Source organism: Chiloscyllium plagiosum, unplaced genomic scaffold (genome assembly GCF_037043375.1).
Source record: "Chiloscyllium plagiosum isolate Xiang-an unplaced genomic scaffold, Cpla_swu_hap1 HiC_scaffold_12, whole genome shotgun sequence".
NCBI classification, from domain to species: domain Eukaryota; kingdom Metazoa; phylum Chordata; class Chondrichthyes; order Orectolobiformes; family Hemiscylliidae; genus Chiloscyllium; species Chiloscyllium plagiosum.
This window is the reverse complement of record NW_028270150.1, coordinates 93990488-94009678: the sequence shown is the minus strand read 5'-3', so window position 1 is coordinate 94009678 and position 19191 is coordinate 93990488. Positions and strand designations below refer to the sequence as shown.

Sequence of the window (19191 nt, the reverse complement as noted above, 5' to 3'; positions counted from 1 at the left end):
GTGTCATGTACATTGAGTAGAGTAGACTGACCGCACTGTCTCTATATCATTGACCCAGAGATAACAGACCAATCACACTGTGTCTGTAGTAGATCATCAGGCCTGCCAACTGAACATACTCAGTCTGTGTCACAAAGATTGGAGAGAGCAGACTCCCTTCACTGTGTCTGTGTCACTGACCCCACAGAGAGGGGATTGGATTGATTCTGAAACTGAATTCTTCAATCCATCTCATAATTTAATGAGCTTTCCCATTCGGGTAAGAGGGTATTTTACCATGTTCTTCAGCTGTTTCCTGAATTTAGTCTGGGTCACGACATATATACAAGTGTTTGTGCAGCAACTTAGGAGCTGGAGAAGGAATCCGATATCTCGGACAAAATAATGTAGATGTATGGCCCGATACCCCATCTGACTCATGCGTTTCCATAGAGAGTATAGCATGAACACTGACCATAACAGGATGAAATTCCCTGAGATAACAAACAATAAAATGATGGACTTCCTTCGAGTCCCCATTTCTGGGTCACTGGGATTCTCCCCACTGCTGTAAGCCCGAAGTCTCCTGCGGGCTCTGCTGGCCACTAAAATGTGCCTGACACTTAAAGCATTGAGCAGCAGAATGAGAACAAAAGGCAGTGCTGGGTTCAGGATATAATGAAGGCACTCGATTGTTCCCCAAACTGGAGATGACAGAATATCAGTTGGTACTGAACAAAACCAGGGCTGATTCCTGAGCAAATACTGAGATGTGAACATAAAGTACCAGAAAATGTTCTTCAAACCACTCAGCACAGTCACTGTTCCCAGAACCACAGCTGCTGTCTTCTCAGTACAAACTTTTATTTGCAGATTTGGGCAGCAAATGGCCACATATCGATCAAAGGTAAAAGTGACAATAAACCAGACAGAACAGTCAGTGGCTGTAAAAAGGAAGACAGCGGGGATATTACAGATGGGGATGGACTGTAGGAAATGAAACTCTCTCTTATATATGATTGGAATGTGTCTCAATAGCAGATCGAGGATAATAACTAGTTTGTCTGCTGTTGACATCGCCACCAGGTATTGAGTAATACATTTTGAAAGACCACACTTTCCTTGCAACAGAATTATAATTGTTATGATGTTTGCTGTGAGGAAGGAAAATAAACAGGAAAATTAATCAAGCTGGTAGAATAGTTACCAATTACACAGAGTACATCATGTGATTTCTTTGTGTGCCCCTGTTAGTGAAAATGTAATGATGTATTTATACGCATTGTCATGTAACCTGCTGGATCCAAAAAAGTCAGCCATTATTTAGGAACTCATGTTTGGGTTGAAACAGAAAAATGAAGAAATGCAGTTTGAGAGATGATGTGAAGATTGACACTATGCTGACAGGTTATTAAACTGTAAACAAGGGAAGCTGAAAATGTGTTGCTGGAAAAGCACAGCAGGTCAGGTAGCATCCAAAGAGCAAGAGAATTGATGTTTCGGGCATGAGCCCTTCTTCAGTAAACAAGGGAATGCAGGAAATATCACAAAGACCATGAGATATATGCTTTAGTTTCTGAAGTAGAACAGATATCAGTGACCCTGTATTGGGGTGGTGGAAATGTCCTGTTCTTCATCTTTACAGAGTCATTCAGAATTAGTGTGGACAGATCATCCCACTAGATTCTTTAGTATCTAGTGACCATGCTGGATATCAGCACACATATTCTGCTCCTGATCATTATCCAATGAAGGTGGATTAATGTGAGGGTAGCTCAGTCGATGTTATCCTCTGATACCTACTCAGAGGTAGTTTCCATGTACAGCTGATTGTCTATTCATTTAAGATGGTAGAGGTTGCTACTTTGGAAAATTCTATCAAAGGGCTCTTACACATCTTCCACATGCCACACATTGCTGCTGGGGTGCAGTGAGGGTGGAAACTGGCAGTGTTTGTGGATGTGGTGCCAGTCAAGGGCACTGCTTTATTATCAAGTTTCTTGAGAGTTGTTGGAGCAGACGTCACCCAGACACTCATGACTTGCCCTTTGTAGATAGTGGTCAGATTTGGGGGAGTCAGGAGGTGAGTATATATTAAAGAATCACCAGTCTCTGAGATAGTCTTGTAACACCGGTATTTATATTACTGGTCCAGCTCAGACAATGGTCTATTGCAACCCCTCGTCCCTCCCCCAGGATGCTGACACTAGGGAATGCATTGATGTCATGAAAAATAGTTACAATCTCTCTTTTTGGAGATACCTGATATTTGTGTGGAGCAACTGTCACTTGTCAGCTCAGGCTGGAATATTGTACAAATGTTGTTATATATGGACATAGTATCTGACAGATGTTGGAGATCAGAATCAAAGAGTGTGGTGCTGGAAAAGCACAGCCGGTCAGGCTGCATCCGAGAAGCAGGAGAATCTACGTTTCAGGAATTCTGATGATGGGCTTATGCCCGAAACATCGATTCTCGCTCCACAGATGCTGCCTGACCAGTTATGCTTTTCCAGCACCAAATTCTTCGATCGTGTCTGATGAGTCAGGAATGGGACTAAACATTGCAAACAATCAACAAACATCCTGAATTCTGACCTTATGATGGAGGGATTGTCCATGATGAAGCAGCTGAAGATAACTGGACCGAGGACACTTCCCTGAGGAACTCCTGCAGCGATGTCCTGGAGCTGAGGTGACTGACTTCCAACAACCACACCCATCCTCCAATGTGCCAGGAATGACTCCAAACAATGAGAGGTTCATCCCATTTCTCATTATTTTAGGTTTCCTTCAGGTCAGACTTGGGCAATTGCTGGTTTGGTGTCACCTCACCTCAACTCACCTTAGGAGTTCAGCTCTTTTGTCCTTCTTTGGATAATATTTTTTATGAGGTCTGGTGCTGGGCAACTGAACACCAGTGAACAAGTTATTGCTGAGTGAGTGCAGCTCTGTAGCACTCTTGATGACACCTTCCACAACGTTGCTGTTAATTGCGATTAGACTGATGGGGCGATAATTATTTGGATTTGATTTGTTCTACTCTTTGAGATTTACCTGTTTAAATCCAAATATTAATAGGTGGTTGCAAGTCCAACTCAGGATATGGCTAGTATTGGAGCTATTAACCACTGACAAGGTATTTTCAGGTCCATTACTATATAGTGGCTTAAGTGTTTCTTGTGTTACATCCTGGTGAGCACTGGAGAACTTCTACTGAAGCACAATCCAGCATGCAGTCTGCATACCCAGGAAAGGAAAATGGAGATCAAGTTTAATAATCACCCAGTTGTCAGAAGGAAGCCATTCAGCCCATCGTATCTGCATCGGCTGTCCACACGTTTTGACACAGTGCCGACCACTTGCCCTTCCCCATTCCCCCGACATTCATTCAATTTCAATAATCATTCAAGTCCCTCCTCACTGTCTCAGTACAACCGGACCAATGTTCCTTCTCCATCAACTTTCAAGTTGATTACTTATTAGAAATGGGACCTGAAAATTTAACATATTTCAGAAATAAAAACCATTAGCTCAACTCGTTCTCTTTCACAGGATACCTCGTGATCCAAACTTACAACAAGATTCCATTACTCTGTTGGATCAGGTTAAACTTATGGAGAGATAAGTGAACATTTCAGGTTAATGCTGTTCCAACAGCACTCCCAGCCTTTTCTGTTCTTATTTCAGATTTCCAGCCCCTGCAGTATTTTGCATTCGTTCATTCATTTTATAACTTTCCATTAATATTGGCAGAATGGTCCATTTCTCTGAAATCTCAGGAACAGTTTTGAGTGACCTCAATGTAAATCTGGGAATGATTTCTCAGCTCTGTGGTGAATGGTGAGACTTTCAAAGAGTCTTGGATTGGAAAACATCTCAACTGGTCATAAGTCACTATACCTCAGTGTAGAATGTATTTTTATTACACCACTGTCAGAATGTGGTAATCATATTGTTCATTATAAAATTGTATCTATATGTAATATAGCCAGAGAAGTGAGATGGATAGGCTCGACTGAGTTACAATTTTGTGCAAGTCATGTGATGCAGTAAGATGATGGAAAAGTTTAATTCAGAGGATGTAAAGATCCTTTATTTCAAAGTTTATTGAGTGTGGATTTGCATATTAACTAGTGACACCCGCAGACTGGAACAGGCAAAATAGTCATGAAGAGGGACAAGTGCATTGTAGTCTCACTAATTGGTCATTTTAATAAATAAACAGCAAGGAGAAATGAATTTCAAAACCAGAGTAGATTCGATTACATTACAGTGTGGAAACAGGCCCTTCGGTCCAACAAGTCCACACCGACCCACCGAAGTGTAACCCACCCATAACCCTACATTTACCCCTTACCTAACACTACGGGCAATTTAGCATGGCCAATTCACCTGACCTGCACATCTTTGGACTGAGGGAGGAAACCGGAGCACCCAGAGGAAACCCACGCAGACACGTGGAGAACGTGCAAACTCCACACAGAGAGTCGCCTGAGGCGGGAATTGAACCCGGGGTCTCTGGCGCTGTGAGGCAGCAGTGCTAACCACTGTGCCACCGTGCCACCCACAAGCTATCACGGAAAGGACAATTAAGTAACAAATTCATCAACTGACTGAGTAGATACAGAGCTTTACTCAATATAACACAGAACCAAGTGTCAAACTGTGGATAAAGTAAAGGTTTATAAGACACTCAGGGAAAGGCACTGATCGGTTCCAGTTAAGAGACAAGCTTCAGGGCTGCAGCTTGAGGATGGGTGTTCCATTGTGAATGCGACAAATGCCTTTGCTCAGTATCAAAACTTTATGTTTATTGTGGGAAATGTACTCAAGTCTGTGAAACTTATGAAAACACTAATTATTCTCAAGTGGTTGTGGAGCCAATCCAATTGTAAGTCCCTTTCGATGAGCTCTCCCAACCTGGTGTGCTATTGTAACTGACCTAAGGCTTGCAATTACATGACATCAAAGTTCAGAAATTATATCAGTTTCAGTCAGATTAAAATCTTTACAGTAAGGGCAAGAAGGAAAAGATAAGATGATAGAAAGCAAACAGGGAATGCTGGAAATTCTCAGCAGCTCTGGCAGTGCCTGTGAGGAGACAGAGTTAACATTTCAGGCTGCTAACCCTTTGTCAGAACGGGAAATGTACTGAAACAGGATTTAAACCAGTCATGGAAAGGAAGGAACAACAAATGAAAAGATCTGTGGTAACCCAGGAGACAGGAGACATTAGATGGGAGAAGGGATGAAAACGAAAAGCAAAATGGGATTGTACCAGGACAAGTGAAGGAGTAAAAATTATAATATGAAATCCAAACATCATCATCAAATATGCTTCCCAAAAAATGGGAGAATGTTTACATTTAACACTGAGTTCAACAAGTTCAGATCAAAAATTCGAACTCATTCGTTTGTTGTGACAGAGTGATGATTATGCATTTATACTTCAAGATATATATCTTTTCTCTCTTTACCATTGTGCTTTTCATAACAATTCTTTTTGTCCTTTAATCTCTCCTGTCTTCCACCCAAGTACAGACCTTTCCATGTTCTCCCCAGCCACCTCATTTCCCTGCCTAATTTAAATAAATTGCTCTGACCACTCCCAGTTCTGACTCCAGATCTCTAACCTGAATTCCTGACTGTCCCACTCTCCATAGATGCTGCCTGATCTGTTGAGTACTTTGAGCAGTGTTTTTATATCAGATTGGCAGAATCTGTGGTATTTTACTCCACACCGGGTGGGGGGGGAGGGGGGGTGAGGGGATGGTGTTGGTGGTTAAGTGTTTGACTGGCTGATAGATTCCCTCAGCACTAACAGGTCGCACAGAATTCAATTATGACAAAACTTTGATTAGAAATGAGTCCACTGCAAATTCAATGATAACATAATCACAATTGGCACCGCATTGTAAACCAGGGAAGTTGTACATCAGGTTTGGAGCAAAAGGAACACCTGAGGATGAAACAGGGATTTCCTCAGTAGATTGAGAAGTAAATAAACTAACAGGATCATATTGAATGGGAAAAATAACAGGTTACTCCATATCATTGAGGATTGTGACAATGTTCCGATGGACTTTAATCAGGGTTGTGTTTAATAGGTAGTTTACAGACTACAGGGTTATAAACATCAGTGCTCCCCTATTGTTCCACTGGATCTGCTGAGGCACATTCTGGGATATAGGGCAAGATTTCAAACTTTGATAACATGATTCAGGGAAATAAGTGAGGAAAATTGTACAGGAAATCAGGTTGCATTGTCAGGCAGTGAAATGATAGCATGCATGGCCAATGTTTGAGACAACGCATCTTGTTCAGAAGAATACTTATTATCTGGGTTTACACATGGTCACTGAGCCCAGCAATAGCGTTGTTAGTGACTGGACAGAGTTCTGTAAGCCCACCATCGGGTACTGACAGTGGACACTCTCAAACAGTCGAAGGTACTGTTTGGACTGTACCGTATCTGTAGCCTCGGGTGGTCTCTGCATTCTCACTGATGTTGGTATCTGCACAGAGGGCTTAGCCAGGCTGGGAACAGTTTAAAACACCCACAGTTGCCGTGAGAGATGAAAGCGGTTGGGCATGTAGTGTGGTCTATAATGAGGGATTGGCCTCTGACTGATGTTCTCTCCTGCCAATCCTTCTGTCATGTGTCCTCAGCGATGGGCCATTGAGTCATAGAGTCACAGAGCACACAAACAGAGCTTTCTGTCCAACTGGTCCATGTTTCCTGAGCTGAATTAGTCCTATTTTCCTGTATTTGTCCCATATCCCTTTAAACCTTTCCTATCCATATACCTGTTTCAAATTGATTTAAATGTTGTCAGTGTCCCAAACACTACCACTTCCTCTGGTAGCTCTCTCCATAGAAACACTATACTTTGAGTGATAAAGTTCCTCCTCTGGTCCAGTTTAAATCTTATCTTTCTCACCTATAACTTATACCCTCTGGTTTTGGACAAGTTTGCTAAATGCCTTCTTCACCACCCTGTCTACCTGTGATACTACACTCATGGTGCTATGTGCCTGCACCCCTTGGTGTCTGTGTTCGCTAACTCTTCCCACGGCCCTACCATGAACAGTGCTGACTCCTTGGTGTGGTTACCTACAGGGGGTGGTGTAGAGGAAGGTGTATTGCAGGTGGGATTGAGCAGGTCATTGACTAAGCTTGTGGGGGAGTAGACCTTCTCCAGTACAAATACAGGAACATTCTCTCACAGCCAACAGTTATGGCACAGAGACCCTAGCCTGGTTTTGGATTTTGTCAGACATTGGTTTGGATAGACTGGGCAATTTGGACAAAAGAGGGACCATGGGTCACTTGGAGCTTGGGAATAGATTGGCGCATAAGCAATGAAACACATAAGAAATCCAGGAACTGGCATTGTCCAGGTAAGTTAATCGTAATTGAGCAACAGTTTTGAGAAACACTGCAAGACACAATCTAAAAGTGTCCAGTTTGCCAACAACTCTGTTATTTTTGGCTGCCAGTCTTCAGAGAGCAGACTTGTTTACTCCTGATGTAGCAGAAAAGGGGGTGGGTGGGTATGTTGGTCAGGATGAGGAACTGCGAAGGTGAGTTGACTGAAAAGGTCCCTGTGATAAGACACATTGTGGAATTGGGGGCCACAAAAATCAGTGCCAGGAAAGAGCATGAGTTTGACAAAGCTTGGGTTCAATCCCCTTCAATCGGAAGGGGGCTGTGAAACCAGAAAGAGTTCAGAAAAACTTTATAGGGATTAGATTAGATTAGATTAGATTAGATTACTTACAGTGTGGAAACAGGCCCTTCGGCCCAACAAGTCCACACCGACCCGCCGAAGCGCACCCACCCAGACCCATTTACCCCTGCACCGAACACTACAGGCAATTTAGCGTGGCCAATTCACCTAACCTGCACATTTTTGGAGTGTGGGAGGAAACCGGAGCACCCGGAGGAAACCCACGCAGACACGGGGAGAATGTGCAAACTCCACACAGTCGGTCGCCTGAGGCGGGAATTGAACCCGGGTCTCTGGCGCTGTGAGGCAGCAGTGCTAACCACTGTGCCACCGTGCCGCCCACCAATGTTGCCAGGGTAGGAGGATTTGAGCTATCAGGAGTGTCTGAATAGGCTGGGGCTGTTTTCCCAGCAGTGTTGGAGACTGAGGGTGAACATATAGTGGTTTATAAAATCATAAGCAGTATGGATAGGGCAGAAAGACAATGCCTTTAACCTGGTGTGGGGGAGTCCAGAACTGGATGGCACAGTTTTAGGGAGAGAGAGGGAAAATTTAAAAGGAACCTAAGGGGCTACCTTTTTGCGCAGAGGGTGTTACATGTATGGAATGAGCTGTTAAAGGAAGTGGTGGAGGCTGTTATACAATTTGGATTGGTGTATGAGTACGAAGGGTTTAGAAGGATATGGGCCAGGTGCTGGCAAATGGGATTAGATTAGTTTGGGATATCTGATCGGCATGGACGAGTTGGACTGAAGAGTCTGTTTCCATGCTGTACAGCTCTCTAACTCTTTGACTGTAAATGGATTGGTAAGATTCTGGACAATCTCACTGATCCTCATCATTTGGCCAAGGATGGGGTTCGAGTCAATGGACAGGGATTAATGTCAAGAACATTAATAGAATGAAATATGATTTACAGATTTAATGGGTGGGCATGTGCTGAACAAGAACAGCAGCAAGGAGACAGAAAAACTGGCAGGAAAAGCGATGCAGTTAATGATTACTTTTAGCGTTAATAGCAGGTGAGAGACTTACCAGGAACACCAACAATAACAAGGGTGGGATAGTAAATACGCTGAATAACCAGGAGTATATAACGGATCCGAGTTATTAATGACATCAAGTGGTAATTTGCAGAAATATAATCAATTGTTGCTGAGAAACTCCTGCCCATTGTTGTAAAATTCCGATCTTCTGTGTTCAGATTCCAACCCATGGTTGTAAAATTCCAATCTATTGTTCTCAGATTCGAATCTCTCTTCTCCCGAGCTCCCAGTCTCTGGAGCTGCCAGACCCTGTTAATGCTGGGGGTGATGCTGGAGGTGATGCTGTCACTGATACTACAGCTTTGAACATTGTAAGGAATTTGTAATTAATAGACAACGGAAACCCTCCTGGGAGACGTCTATGATTCATGGAGTTTGACATTAATTACAGACACTAAACAAACCAGTTCAGTTAAACCCTTTCAATCCAGTACACTATTCCCCCAATGGAATAGGACTTGTACCCACCTTGGACTGCACGTATGTGAGTTACTGAGAGAGGGAAAGATAAAGGCATTGACCATAATCTTTCAATTCTCTGGAGATATTGAAGCGGTTCCAAAGAAATGGGTGATCACAAACAATGCATCTCTGTTCAAAAAAATGTGAGAGAAATAATTGCTGTCATTCAGCCAATCATAAGGGCATAAGAACATAAGGACTAGGAGCAGGAGTAGGCCGTCCGGCCCTCCAAGCCTGCTCCAAAGTTCAATAAGATCGTGGCTGGTCTTTTCCTGGACTCGGCCCCATTTACCCGCCCTCTCACCGTATCCCTTAATTCCTTTATTTTTCAAAAATATCTACCTTTGCTTTAAAAACATTTACTGAACTAGCATCAACTACATCCCTGGGCAAGGACTTCCATAGATTACCAACCCTCTGAGTGAAGAAGTTCCTTCTCAGTTCAGTCCTAAATCTGCTCCCTCTAATCTTGAGGCTGTGTCCTCTCATCCTATTTTCACCTTCTGGTGGAAACATCCTCTCTACTTCTATCTGATGTATTCCCTTCATAATCTGATATGTTTCCACAAGATTCCACCCTCACTCCTCTGAATCCCAATGAATATAATTCTAATCCACTCAGTCTTTCCTTATAAACCAACCCCTTCAACCCTGGAATCAACCTGGTTAACCTCCCCTGCACCCCCTCCACATTCGTTCTCAAGACAAAACTGCACAGCGTACTCCAGGTGTGGCCTCACCAGTACCTTGTACAGCTGCAACATTACCTCTCTGCTTTTAAACTCAATCCCTTCAGCAATAAAGGACAAAATACCATTTGCCTTCCTAATAACTTGTTGTACCTGCAGACCAACCCTCTGCGATTCATGCGCAAGGGCACCCCGGTCCCTCTGCATAGCAGCAAGCTGCAGCTTTTCTACCGTTCAAGTAATAATCTGTTTTACTGTTACTCCGACCAAAATGGATGACTTCACATTTATTAACATTGTATTCCATCTGGCAGATCTTTGCCCACTCACTCAGCCCACTCACTCAATGTATCTATATTCCTCTGCAAAGTTTCACAGTCCTCTGCACACTTCATTCTGCCACTCATCTTGGTGTCACCTGCAAACTTTGACAGCCTGCACGTGGTCCCAAACTCCAAATCATTAATATAAATTGTAAATAATTGCTGTCCCAACACCGATCCCTGACACACATCACTATTTAGTGATTGCCAACCACAATCGCACTCATTTATCCCCAATCTTTGCTTCCTGTTAGTCAACCAATCCTCTGTCCATGCTAATACACTACCATAACACCATGAATCTTTACCTCATGCAGCAGCCTTTTGTGCAGTACCTTGTTGAAGGCCTTTTGGAAATCTAGGTACAACATCTCCACTGGGTCCCCGTTGTCCACCTTGCTTGAAATGTCTTCATCGAATTCCAAACAATTTGTCAAGGGAGACCTGCCCTTCATGAATCCATGGTGCATATGTCCAATGGGACAATTTGTATTGAGATGCCCTGCTATTTCTTCCTTGATAATGGACATAGAACATAGAACATGACAGCACAGTACAGGCACTTCGGTCCTTGATGTTGCGCCGACCTGTCATACCAATCTGAAGCCCATCCCACCTACACTATTCCATGTACGTTCATATGCTTGTCCAATGATGACTTAAATGCACTTAAAGTTGGCGAATCTACTCCCGTTGCAGGCAAAGCATTCCATACCCTTACTACTCTCTGAGTAAAGAAGCTACCTCTGACATCTGTCCTATATCTATGACCACACAATTTAAAGCTATGCCCCCTCATGCTCTCCATCACCAAACTTGGAATAAGGCTCTCCCTGTCCACCCTATCTAACCCTCTGATTATCTTATATGTCTCTATTAAGTCACCTCTCAACCTTCTTCTCTCTAACGAAAACAGCCTCAAGTCCCTCAGCCTTTCCTCGTAAGACCTTCCCTCCATACCAGGCAACATCCTAGTAAATCTCCTCTACACCCTTTCCAAAACTTCCACATCCTTCTTATAATGCGGTGACCAGAGCTGTACACAATACCCCAAGTGCGGCTGCACCAGAGTTTTGTGCAGTCTATAGCCTAACCTCTTGGTTCCGGAACTTGATCCCTCTATTAATAAAAGCTAAAACACTGTATGCCTTCTTAACGACCCTGTCAACCTTGGTGGCAATTTTCAAGGATCTGTGTACATGGACACCGAGATCTCTCTGCTCATCTACACGACCAAAGGTCTTACCATTAGCTCAGTACTTTGCAATCCGGTTACTCTGACCAAAGTGAATCACCTCACACTTGTCTGCATTAAACTCCATTTGCCACCTCTCAGCCCAGTTCTGCAGCTTATCTATGACTCTCTGTAACCTACAACATCCTTCGTCACTATCCACAACTCCACCGACCTTCGTGTCGTCTGCAAATTTACTAACCCACCCTTCTGTGCCCTCATCCAGGTCATTTATAGAAATGATGAACAGCAGTGGACCCAACACCGAACCTTGCATTACACCACTAGTAACTGGACTCCAGAATGGACATTTCCCATCAACTCCCACCCTCTGTCTTCTTTCAGCAAGCCAATTACGGATCCAAACTGCTATATCTCCCACAATCCAATTCCTCTGCATTTTGTATAATAGCCTACTGTGGGGAACCTTATCGAACGCCTTGCTGAAATCCATATACACGACACCAACCAGTTTACTCTCATCTACCTGTTTGGTCACCTTTTCAAAGTTCTCAGTAAGGTTTGTGAGGCACGACCTACTCTTCACAAGAACTCAAGAATCTTCCCCACTACAGAGATGAAGCTCACCAGTCTATAATATCCCATCTTTTGTTTATGTCCCTTTTTCAACAGTGGTGTCACATTTGCTGTTTTCCAATCTACTTGGACTGCCTCAGAATCGAGTGAATTTTGGAAAATTACCGCCAGTGCACATGCTATTATTCCTGCCATCTTTTTTATTCCCCTGGGATGCAGGGCCAGGAGACTTATCTATCCTTAGCTCCATTAACTTACTCAAAACTAGCTCTTCCTTAATAATGATTGTTTCCAGGTCCGCACCTACCTTCGTCTGTTTGTCAATTACTGGCTTGTTATTAGTGTCCTCCTCTGTGAAATCTGAGACAAAATACCTGTTCAATGCCTCAGCCATTTCCTCATGTCCCATTACTAAATGCCCCTTCTCATCCTCCGAAGGACCAACATTTACTGAAGCCACTCTTTTTTTCATTGTATGTATTTGTGTAAACATTTGCTGCCTGCCTTTATATTCTGCACCAGTTTGTTGTCATGTTCTATCGTACTTTTCTTAACAGCTCTTTTTGTGGCTTTCTGTTGGCGTTTAAAGTTTTCCCAATCTTCTAGTTTCCTGCTGTTCTTAGCCACTTTGTATGCATCCTCTTTCACTTTGATAGCTTCCCTTATTTCCTTAGACACCCTGGGCAGATTACCCCTTTTCTTACAGTCCTTCCTTTTCACTGGAATACAGTTTCCCTTCGCACTTTGAAAGATTTCTGTGGAAGTCCTCCAATGCTTGTCAACTGACCCACCACGAAAGTTTTGTTTCCAATCCGCTTCAGCCAGGCCCTCCCTCGTTCTATTGCAGTCCCCCTTGTTCAAACACAGGACCCTGGTTTTGGATTTTGTCTTCACACTCTCCATCTGTATTCTAACTACACCCATACTGTGATCGCACCTTCCAAAAGGATCCCTAACTGTGAGGTCATTAATTATCCCTGTATCATCACACAGAACCTGGTCTAAGATAGTTTACTCCCTCGTCAGTTCCATTATATATTGTTCAAGAAAACTAGCTCAGATATGCTCAACGAACTCCTCCTCACGGCTCCCCTTCCTGAGCTGGTTCAACCAATCTACGTGCAGATTAAAGTTCCCCACTATCATAGCTGTACCATTTTTACAGGCATTAGATATTTCTTTGTTTGTTTCCCAACCCAATGTGATGGCATTATATAGACTCCACCTATCAGTGACTTTTTCTTCTTAGACTTTCTAGTTTCCACTCGAATAGATTCAACCTGATTCTCCTATATCATCTGTCAGCACTGCCCTGAAGTCGTCCGTGAATATCAGAGTTACATCACCTCCCTGAAATTCCTGTCTGTTCTCCCCAACAGACTGGAATCCCTGGATATTTAACCCACAGTCAATCAGTTGGGGCACTCTGCCTCCCCTTGTTTAAAGTAAGCACAGCGTCAGTGACATGTTGTCTCAGGCACTGACAGCAGCGGTGCATATTGAAAAGCTGTGGTTCAGGGTGAAGGGAGACACATTGATTGATTGATTGTCACGTTTCCCTCAGTGCAGTGAAAAGCTTTGTTTACAAGCAGTGCCCGTAGATCACAGTAAGCTGGGATATACAGATCATAGGGTGAGTAGAGACTTGAACAGAGGCGTACAGATTACATCCCACAGGGTGTGCACGAGGCAAGATCAACATTAACAATGTCAGCGTTATTTGAAGTTAGAGATTCCATCCATCAGTCTAATAACGGCTGGGAAGAAGCTGTTCCTGAAGCTGCTGGTGGGTGTGTTCAAGCTTCTGTACCTTCTGCCTGACGGGCGAGGTTGTAGGAGATCATCACCAGGATGGGAGGGGTATTCAAAGATGTTGGCAGCCATTCCCCGGCAACGAGCCATGTAAATGGAGTCCATGGATGGAAGGTTGGCTTCCGTGATGGTCTAGGCTGTGCACACAACCCCCTGTAGTTCCTTACCGTGCTGGGCAGAGCGGTTGTTACACAGGGACAGGATGCTCTCTGTGTTGCATCTGGAGAGTTTGGTGAGGGACCTTATGGACAGGCCAAATTCCCAGAGCTGCCTGAGGAAGAGGATGCGTTGTTGTACCTTCTGGATCATCACAGCTATGTGGGAAGGCCAGGACAGATTGGCGGTTATTGTCACTCCTCGGAACTTGACACTCTCCACCCTCTCAGCCTCAGCTCCATTGATGTAGAAGGAGGCATGTTCTCCTCCTGTCTTTCTGACGTCAATGATCAGTTCTTCAGTTTTGCTGATGCTGAGAGAGAGGGTGTTCTCACTGCACCATGGCACCAAGCCCTCTATCTCCTTCCTGTTGTTTGATATCCATCCTCCCACAGTGGGGTCTGCAGCAAACGTGGAGATGATGTTTGTCTGGAATTTAGCCATACTGCCGTGGGTGTACAGGGAGTACAGTAGGGGCTGAGAACACATCCTTGGGGGGCTCCAGTGTTGAGGGTTATCGTGGAGGAGGTGCTGCTGTCTATCTTCACTGATTGTGGTCTGTGGGTCAGGAAGCTGGGGATCCAGCTGCAGAGGGTGGCGCCAAATCTCAGAGTCTCTGAGTTGGGCCTCCTAGGGGTCATGTAGCCGATGCCATTCCAGGTCGAGATCAGGACGCAGTGGGGTCAGGGGTCAGATCGTGGTTCAGGGAGTAGATCCAGGATCTACTCTGGATCCTACAGGATGACCAGCATTGAAAGTACTCAGGCCTGAGCCACCGTTGGATCATCAATCCTGTAAGTAGATTAAAAAGAACATTGTTAATAATTTTTACAGAGTTGAATTTTATGCTGCCTTGAGTGCTGTGAGCACTAACAAGAAAGTTGGGGAAATGTGGCAAGAATGAAAGCATCAGATTGAGTTGTGAAAAGTATTTCCAATTTCCCCGTTTCTGGTTTAAACAGTGAATTCTGAATCTCACGAGTGAGGGGTGACCACTTCATTTTCATGCCGTTCTATCTCATTAGGAGCTGGTCTTGTCTCATTTCACTGGAGATTCTAATCGTTCCTTCAGTTCCTATGGAAACCAGATGGTGCTAGTTCCCAACAGGAAAGCCTGGGCAGTTACCTGGAGGCAGGAGCTCACTGTTTGCTTCTCCAGGTCTTCATCCATCTCCACCATCAGCACCATTTCACTGCATGCTCCATCAACACTGTCCTCTCCCACACTCTGTCCGTGTGTGTGGGCATCACCAAACCCCAGCCTCACCACATCATTCTGGCTGCAATGATGTTGTACCTGCTTCTTCCAGGTTGGTTTGCAGTCAGGGGCATGCGCACATTTCATTCAGTGACATAGGATGCTTCGTCTGGCTCTGAGTGAAATTCTAAAGCCTCATTCACGTTGCATTTACTTGTGGGCTGTCAGGTGTATCTGAGTTTGAGTGCAGAGTGACAGGCATCACACAATGCAGGGGATGAATCTGTATGGTGGACAGCACAGAGATGTGTGGAGGACATTACTTATTTGTGGATGGGATCTGGGCATCATTTGCTGGCCAGTATCTATTGTCCATCTCTAGTTACTCTTGAGAAGGTGGTGGTGAGTTCCTTCTTGAACCGCGGCAGTTCACCTGCTGTGGGTTGACCCACAGTGCCATTAGGGAGGGAATTCCAGGATTTTGACCCAGTGATAGTCAAAGAACCATGATGTATTTCCATGTCAGGATGGTGAAGGTCTTCGTGGGGAACTTGAAGGTGGTGTGTTCCTAAATATAGCTGTTCTTGTCCTTCTCGATGGAAGTGGTTGTGGGTTTGGAAGGTGCTGTCTGATGATCTTTGGTGATTTTCTACTTTGCATTTTGTAGATACTACACACTGCTACTACTGGGCGTTAGCGATGGAGGGAGTGGATGTGGTGCTAATCAAGAGGTCTGCTTTGTCCTGGATGGTGTACAGCTTCTTGAGTATTGTTGGGGCTGCACCTATCCAGGTGGGTGGGGAGTATTCCATCTCACTCCTGACTTATGCCTTGGAGATAGTGGATAGGCTTTGGGGAGTCAGGAGGTGATTTACTCACTTTGGTACACCTCGCTCGCCTCTGACCTACTCTTGTAGTCACTGTGCTTATGTGGTGAGCTCAGTGGGAAGGTTCTTATGGGGACCTTATCATGAAGCAGCTGGAGATGTTTGAGCCAATAACACTACTCTAAGGAACTCCTGCAGCGATGTCCTGGAGCTGAGATGACTGACCTCCACAATCACAACCATCTTCCTCTGTGTATGATCGGAATCCAACCATCGGGGAGCTTGTACCCAAGTGATTCCAGTTTTGCTCGGACATTTTGATGCCACACTTGGTCCAATTGGCCTTGGTGTCACAGGCTGACACTCTCCCCTCCCCTCTGGAACTCAGCTCTTTTGTCCATGTTGGAACCAAGGCTGTAATGAGGTCAGGAGCTGAGTGGTCCTGGCAGGTCTCAAACTGGCCAGGGTATTGCTGATCAGGAGCTACTCAATACCACTGCTGATGTCAACTTCCATCACTTCACTGGTGGTCAAGAATTGACTGATGGGGCAGTAATTGGCTGGGTTGGATTTGCCCTGTTAAATATGTACAGGACATACTTGGGTAATTTTCCATGTTGTTGGGTAAATGCGAGTTTTGTAACTGTACTGGAACAGCTTGGCGAGGGGCGCGGCAAGTTCTGGATCAGATGTCGTCAGTATTATTGCTGGAGTGTTGTCAGGGCCCATAGCCTTTGCAGTATCCAGTGTCTCCCACCATTTTGTGATATCATGTGGAGTGAATCGAATTGGCTGAAGACTGGTATCCGTAATGCTGGGGCCTATTAGAGGAGGGTGAGATGGATCATCCACTCAGCACTTCTGGCAGAAGATCCCTGCAAATGCTTCATCCTTATATTTTACACTGATGTGCTGGAATCTTCCATCGTTGAGGATGGGGATATTTGTGAAGCCTGTTTCTCCAGTGAGTTGTTTAATTGTCCACCACCATTCACAACTGGATATGGCAGGACTGCAGAGCTTAGATCTGATACATTGATTGTGGGATCACCTAGCTCTGTCTATCACTTGCTGTTTGTGCTGATTGGCATGCAAGTAGTCCATTTTGGTGGCATCACCAGGTGGACACCTCATCTTCAGCTGTGCCTGGTGTTGCTCGTGGCTCCCCTGCACTCTCCATTGAACCAGGGTTGATCTTCTCTCTTGATGGGGTCATGGCTGAGTGGGGGATATACTGGGCCATGAGGTCACATATTGTGCTACTGTTAATGGCCCACATCACATCATAGATGCCGATGCTTGAATTGCTCGATCTGTTTGAAGTCTGTCTCATTTCGCGCAGTGATAGTGCCGCACAACAGGATGGAGGTCATTCTCAATGTGAAATTGGGACTTTGTCTCCTTAAGGGACTTTTTGGTGATCATTCTTCCTGATACTGTCATGGACAGATGTATCTGCAGACGACAGAGCCACACCTTCTTCCCTGCTCTTCTGAGACTGCCAAATGGACCTCTCTATCTTCAAATCTAATGAAGATTTCTATATCTCCTGTGTAGCTGTAACCCTGGATGCCTCGCTCTGTCTAAATAAACAATGATCTGTCTGTATGTTATGATTCATAGAACATAGAACATTACAGCACAGTACAGGCCCTTCGGTCCGTGAAGTTGTGCCGACCTGTGAAACCAATGTGAAGCCCATCTAACCTACATTATTCCATTATGAGCCACATGTTGAACTAATGATCATTTAAATATCCTTAAAGTTGGCGGGTCTACTACAGTAGACAGGCCATTCCACATCCTTATTACTCTCTGAGTAAAAAAACTACCTCTCTCATCTGTCCTATATCAAGCACCATCAACTGAAGGCTATGTCCCCTTGTGCAAGCCATCACCATCCGAGAGAAAAGGCTCTCACTGTCCAATCTTTCGAACCCTCTGATCATCTTGTATGGCTCTATTACATCACCCTCAACCTTCTTCTTTCCAACGCCTTCCCTCCATGCTAGACAACGTCCTGGTACCTTTACTTTGCACTCTTTCCAATGTTTCCACATCGTTCCTGTAATGTGGTGACCAGAACTGTACACAATACCTCAACTGCGGCCGCAAAAGATCTTTGTACAGCTGCAACATGACCTCATGGCTCCAAAACTCAATCCTTTTACCAATAAAAGCTAACACACCATATGCCTTCTTAACAGCCCTATCAACCTGGTGGCCACTTTCATAGAACATAGAACGTAGAATGTTACAGCACAGTACAGGCCCTTCGGCCCTCAATGTTGCGCCGGCCTGCGAAATTAATCTGATGCCCATCTAACTTACACTGTTCCATTATTATCCCTATGTATATCCCATGAACATTTAAGTGCCCTTAACATCGGTGAGTCTACTCCTGTTGCAGGCAGTGAATTCCACGCCCCTACTACTCTCTGAGTAAAGAAACTACCTCTGACATCTGTCCTAAATCTGTCACCCCTCAATTTAATGCTATGTCCCCTCATATTAACCTTCACTGTCTGATGACAAAAGCTCTCACTGTCCTCCCTGTCTATCCCTCTGATTATCTTATATGTCTCGATTAAGTCATCTCTCAACCTTATTCTCTCTAATGAAAACAACCTCAAGTCCCTCAGCCTTTGCTCTTCAGATCTTCGCTCCATACCAGGCAACATCTTAGTAAATCCCTTCGGAACCCTTTCCAAAGCTTCCACATCCTTCCTATAATGCGATGACCAGACCTGCATGTAATACTCCAGGTGCAGCCTTACCAGTGTCTTGTACAGCTGAAGCATGACCTCATGACTCCAAAGCTCAATCCCCCAACCAATAAACGACAACACAACGTCTGCCTTCTTAACAACTCTGAAAGTGACAACTTTCAGGGATTGATGGACCTAGACACCAGGATTTCTCTGTTCATCTACACTGCCAAGAACTTTACCATTACCCCAGTATTCTGCAATCCTGTCACTTCTTCCGAAGTGAACTACCCCACACTTTTCTGCATTAAACTCCATTTGCCACTTCTCAGCCCAGCTCTGCATCCTATGTATGTCCCTGTGTAACCCACAACATCCTTCGACGTTATCCACAAATCTGCCGATCTTAGTGTCATCTGCAAATTTACTAACCCATCCTTCTACGCCCACCTCCAGATCATTTATAAACATGACAAACTGCAGTGGC

General features: G+C 44.5%; 1 protein-coding gene across 1 annotated transcript; it reads right to left on the bottom strand.

Annotated features, from left to right (window-relative positions):
- Positions 1 to 231: 231 nt before the first annotated feature.
- Positions 232 to 17329, bottom strand: LOC148148584 (putative G protein-coupled receptor 139). Its single transcript, XM_087992324.1, has 3 exons — positions 17115 to 17329; positions 8748 to 9058; positions 232 to 1133 (listed from the first exon to the last, which is right to left on the bottom strand). The coding sequence occupies exons 1-3, from the start codon at positions 17327 to 17329 to the stop codon at positions 232 to 234; spliced, it is 1428 nt and encodes a 475-aa protein (XP_087848450.1).
- Between the last annotated feature and the right edge of the window lie 1862 nt (positions 17330 to 19191).

Bases quoted from the DNA above. Each gene is read 5' to 3' on its own strand.
- LOC148148584 (XM_087992324.1), bottom strand. From the start codon at position 17,329: ATGAGACAGACTTCAAACAGATCGAGCAATTCAAGCATCGGCATCTAT. The intron at 9,059-17,114 runs GTGATGCCACCA...CAATGTTCAAAG, and splicing joins GAAGATGAGGTGTCCACCTG to CTGTAGTATCAGTGACAGCA. The intron at 1,134-8,747 runs GTAAGTCTCTCA...CCTTCCTCACAG, and splicing joins TGTTATTGTTGGTGTTCCTG to CAAACATCATAACAATTATA.